This window comes from Oncorhynchus masou, chromosome 2 (genome assembly GCF_036934945.1).
Source record: "Oncorhynchus masou masou isolate Uvic2021 chromosome 2, UVic_Omas_1.1, whole genome shotgun sequence".
Lineage (NCBI taxonomy): Eukaryota > Metazoa > Chordata > Actinopteri > Salmoniformes > Salmonidae > Oncorhynchus > Oncorhynchus masou.
Window position 1 is genome coordinate 3,831,181 of NC_088213.1, and position 5,277 is coordinate 3,836,457.

A 5,277-nucleotide genomic window follows, 5' to 3' on the forward strand; every position below is an offset into this window, starting at 1 on the left:
TAGTGGTTATTGATCAGTGTACTAGACAGTGGTTTAGTGGTTATTGATCAGTGTACTAGACAGTGGTTTAGTGGTTATTGATCAGTGTACTAGACAGTGGTTTAGTGGTTATTGATCAGTGTGGTTTAGTAGATCAGTGGTTTAGTGGTTATTGATCAGTGTACTAGACAGTGGTTTAGTGGTTATTTAGTGGTTTTGATTGATCAGTGTACTACTAGACAGTGGTTTAGTGGTTATTGATCAGTGTACTAGACAGTGGTTTAGTTTAGTGGTTATTGATCAGTGTAGACAGTGGTTTAGTGGTTATTGATCAGTGTACTAGACAGTGGTTTAGTGGTTATTGATCAGTGTACTAGACAGTGGTTTAGTGGTTACCTCGTCCCTTCATGATGTAGTCTATAGCCCTGTCGTTGATCGCAGCATCACTGGGTTTAATGTCCAGGAACGGCTTGTTACCCACTCCCATGGAAACCATCTCCTGATTACGGATCTCTGAACACAACACAGAGATGAATTAACCACACTGGGCCCACCCAAACAGACTTTAGTGGTTATTGAGATAACACTTGTATCAACTGTTATAGCCCTCTCTCTCCCATCTCTCTGTCTCTCTCTTCCCACTCCCATCTCTCCTCTCTCTCACTCACAGAGATGAATTAACCACACTCCCACCCAAACAGACTCAGATAACACTCTGTATCAACTGTTATGCTCTCCCTCTCTCTCTCCCCCTCTCTCTGTCTCTCTCTCTCCCCCCCTCTCTCTCTCTCCTCCTCCCTCTCCCTCCTCCCTCTCTCCCTCCCCCTCCCTCCCCCCCTCCCCCCCCTCCCCCTCCCCCTCCCTCCCTCCCTCCCTCCCCCTCCCTCCCTCCCTCCCTCCCTCCCTCCCTCCCTCCCTCCCTCCCCCTCCCCTCCCTCTCCCCTCCTCCCTCCCTCCCTCCCTCCCTCCCTCCCTCCCTCCCTCCCCTCCCTCCCTCCCTCCCTCCCCTCTACCTTTATTCCGGGTAGCCTGCTGCCAGAGGATGCGTGCGATGTTGGTGGTCCAGGCGTGTTTGATGTCTGTGTTGGAGGCCTGCAGGACATACGTCTGGTTCTTACTGCTCCTGCGCCTGAACCAGACCTCGAAACGAAGGCTGTTGTCCCCAGACGTCTCTGTCATCCCCACGTCTGCCGTCTGGGGGGAGGGAGACAGAGAGAGGGAGGTAGACAGAGAGAGGGAGGGAGACAGAGAGAGGGAGACAGAGAGGGGGAGGGAGACAGAGAGAGGGAGACAGAGAGAGGGAGGGAGAAAGAGAGGAGGGAGACAGAGAGAGGGAGGGAGATGTGATTCCCAACAAAATAACATTACATTTTTTTTTTTTACAACTTCTACGTTTCTGCTTATCACATCTCTACATTGTAAAAACAAAGGACAACCAAATCCTTATGTCACTTCTACAACTGACCACAATATAACCAAATCCCTATGTCACTTCTACAACTGACCACAATATAACCAAATCCCTATGTCACTTCTACAACTGACCACAATATAACTAAATCCCTATGTCACTTCTACAACTGACCACAGTATAACTAAATCCCTATGTCACTTCTACAACTGACCACAATATAACCAACACTTAAAGGAGTGTTTGTAGATATAAAGGGTAGATATAGAGGGCCCTATCTTAAAGGAGTGATGGTAGATATAGAGGATAGATACAGAGGGTAGATATAGAGGGTCCCACCTTAAAGGAGTGTTGGTAGATATAGAGGGTCCCACCTTAAAGGAGTGTCAGTAGATATAGAGGGACCCACCTTAAAGGAGTGTTGGTAGATATAGAGGGACCCACCTTAAAGGAGTGTCAGTAGATATAGAGGGACCCACCTTAAAGAAGTGTCAGTAGATATCGAGGGCCCCACCTTAAAGGAGAGTTGGTACATATAGAGGGACCCACCTTAAAGAAGTGTCAGTAGATATCGAGGACCCTATCTTAAAGGAGTGTCAGTAGACATAGAGGGTAGATATAGAGGGTAGATATAGAGGGCCCCACCTTAACCTGTTGAAACTCTAGGGGCGCAATTTCATTTTTGGATGAAAAACGTTCCCGTTTTAAACAAGATATTTTGTCACAAAAAGATGCTCGACTATGCATATAATTGATAGCTTTCGATTGAAAACACTCTGACGTGTCCAGAACTGCAAAGATATTTTCTGTGCATGCCCTAGAACGTGAGCTTCAGGCAAAACCAAGATGAGACGGCATCCAGGAAATGAGCAGGATTTTTGAGGCTCTGTTTTCCATTGTCTCCTTATATGGCTGTGAATGCGAGAGGAGTAAGTCTGCCCTTTCTGTCGTTTCCCCAAGGTTTCTGCAGCATTGTGACGTATTTGTAGGCATATCATTGGAAGATTGACCATAAGAGACCACATTTACCAGGTGTCCGCCCGGTGTCCTGCGCCGAAATTGGTGCGCAAAAGTCAGCTGCAAGTATTTTTCCACAGAATTCAGAGGAGAATGCAGGCTTCCACGAACGATATATCAACGAAGAGATATGTGAAAAAACACCTTGAGGATTGATTCCAAACAACGTTTGCCATGTTTCGGTCGATATTATGGAGTTAATTCGGAAAAAGTTTGACGTTGTAGGTGACTGAATTTTCGGTTCGTTTCGGTAGCCAAATGTGATGTACAAAACGGAGCGATTTCTCCTACACAAAGACGCTTTCAGGAAAAACTGCACATTTGGTATGTAACTGAGAGTCTCCTCATTGAAAACATCCGAAGCTCTTCAAAGGTAAATGATTTTATTTATTTGGTTATCTGGTTTTTGTGAAAATGTTGCGTGCTAAATGCTACTCAAAATGCTAAGCTAGCTTAGCATACTCTTACACAAATTAGTCAATTGCTATGGTTCAAAAGCATATTTTGAAAATCTGAGATGACAGTGTTGTTAAGAAAAGGCTAAGCTTGAGAGCAGGCGCATTATTTTCATTTTATTTGCGATTTTCAGAAATCGTTAACGTTGCGTTATGCTAATGAGCCTGAGGCTTTAGTCACGATCCCGGATCCGGGATGGGGAGTTTCAACAGGTTAAAGGAGTGTTGGTAGATATAGAGGGTAGATATAGAGGGTAGATATAGAGGGACCCACCTTAAAGGAGTGTTGGTACATATAGAGGGACCCACCTTAAAGGAGTGTCAGTAGATATCGAGGGCCCTATCTTAAAGGAGTGTCAGTAGACATAGAGGGTAGATATCGAGGGCCCTATCTTAAAGGGGTGTTGGTAGATATCGAGGATCCTATCTTAAAGGAGTGTCAGTAGATATCGAGGGCCCTATCTTAAAGGAGTGTTGGTAGATATCGAGGACCCTATCTTAAAGGAGTGTCAGTAGACATAGAGGGTAGATATAGAGGGCCCTATCTTAAAGGAGTGTTGGTAGATATCGAGGACCCTATCTTAAAGGAGTGTCAGTAGACATAGAGGGTAGATATAGAGGGCCCTATCTTAAAGGAGTGTTGGTAGATATAGAGGGACCCACCTTAAAGGAGTGTTGGTAGATATAGAGGGCCCCACCTTAAAGGAGTGTTGGTAGATATAGAGGGTAGATATAGAGGGACCCACCTTAAAGGAGTGTTGGTAGATAGAGGGACCCACCTTAAAGGAGTGTTGGTAGATAGAGGGACCCACCTTAAAGGAGTGTTGGTAGATATAGAGGGACCCACCTTAAAGGAGTGTTTGTAGATGTAAACGTCCAGTCCTCCTTCGATGCGTTTGGGTTTACTGAACAGCACCAGGTCTTCAAACAGGAAGACATGGCGTTGACACTTCTTCCTGCCGTACCAGATCCAGAACTCATCCTGTCTGACCAGCTGACCCTGCTCCTTCAGGTTCACCTGGGGAGGACGAGACAAGAGGCAGGCTTAATGTACAACATGTTACTCAAACACTTGTGGCACGTTGCCATCCTCCCAAGTCTCGTTCTTCACGCCGCTATTTTACAATCTCCAAGTCTAAAACTGTACCAGTGGTATTTTACAATCCCCAAGTCTAAAACTGTACCAGTGGTATTTTACAATCCCCAAGTCTAAAACTGTACCAGTGGTATTTTACAATCCCCAAGTCTAAAACTGTACCCGTGGTATTTCACAATCCCCAAGTCTAAAACTGTACCAGTGGTATTTCACAATCCCCAAGTCTAAAACTGTACCATTAGTATTTTACAATCCCCAAGTCTAAAACTGTACCAGTGGTATTTCACAATCCCCAAGTCTAAAACTGTACCAGTGGTATTTTACAATCCCCAAGTCTAAAACTGTACCAGTGGTATTTTACAATCCCCAAGTCTAAAACTGTACCCGTGGTATTTTACAATCTCCAAGTCTAAAACTGTACCCGTGGTATTTTACAATCCCCAAGTCTAAAACTGTCCCAGTGGTATTTTACAATCCCCAAGTCTAAAACTGTACCAGTGGTATTTTACAATCCCCAAGTCTAAAACTGTACCAGTGGTATTTTACAATCCCCAAGTCTAAAACTGTACCAGTGGTATTTTACAATCCCCAAGTCTAAAACTGTACCCGTGGTATTTTACAATCCCCAAGTCTAAAACTGTACCAGTGGTATTTTACAATCCCCAAGTCTAAAACTGTACCCGTGGTATTTTACAATCCCCAAGTCTAAAACTGTACCAGTAGTATTTTACAATCCCCAAGTCTAAAACTGTACCAGTAGTATTTTACAATCCCCAAGTCTAAAACTGTACCAGTGGTATTTTACAATCCCCAAGTCTAAAACTGTACCAGTGGTATTTTACAATCCCCAAGTCTAAAACTGTACCCGTGGTATTTCACAATCCCCAAGTCTAAAACTGTACCAGTGGTATTTTACAATCCCCAAGTCTAAAACTGTACCCGTGGTATTTCACAATCCCCAAGTCTAAAACTGTACCAGTGGTATTTTACAATCCCCAAGTCTAAAACTGTACCAGTGGTATTTTACAATCCCCAAGTCTAAAACTGTACCAGTGGTATTTTACAATCCCCAAGTCTAAAACTGTACCCGTGGTATTTCACAATCCCCAAGTCTAAAACTGTACCAGTGGTATTTTACAATCCCCAAGTCTAAAACTGTACCAGTGGTATTTTACAATCCCCAAGTCTAAAACTGTACCCGTGGTATTTTACAATCCCCAAGTCTAAAACTGTACCAGTGGTATTTTACAATCCCCAAGTCTAAAACTGTACCAGTGGTATTTTACAATCCCCAAGTCTAAAACTGTACCAGTGGTATT

The 5,277-nt window shown here is 44.1% G+C and overlaps 1 protein-coding gene across 1 annotated transcript in view; it reads right to left on the reverse strand.

The window, feature by feature from the left end:
* Nucleotides 1-364: 364 nt before the first annotated feature.
* The window catches only part of plekhg4 (pleckstrin homology domain containing, family G (with RhoGef domain) member 4), a 24,403-nt gene continuing 19,490 nt past the window's right edge, over nucleotides 365-5,277 (reverse strand). Inside the window, exons 5-7 of the mRNA XM_064983684.1 lie at nucleotides 3,710-3,880; nucleotides 993-1,173; nucleotides 365-492 (exon numbers count right to left, since the gene is read on the reverse strand). Of these exons, the coding sequence (XP_064839756.1) occupies nucleotides 365-492; nucleotides 993-1,173; nucleotides 3,710-3,880 (480 nt within the window). The remainder of the gene's footprint in view (nucleotides 493-992; nucleotides 1,174-3,709; nucleotides 3,881-5,277) is intronic.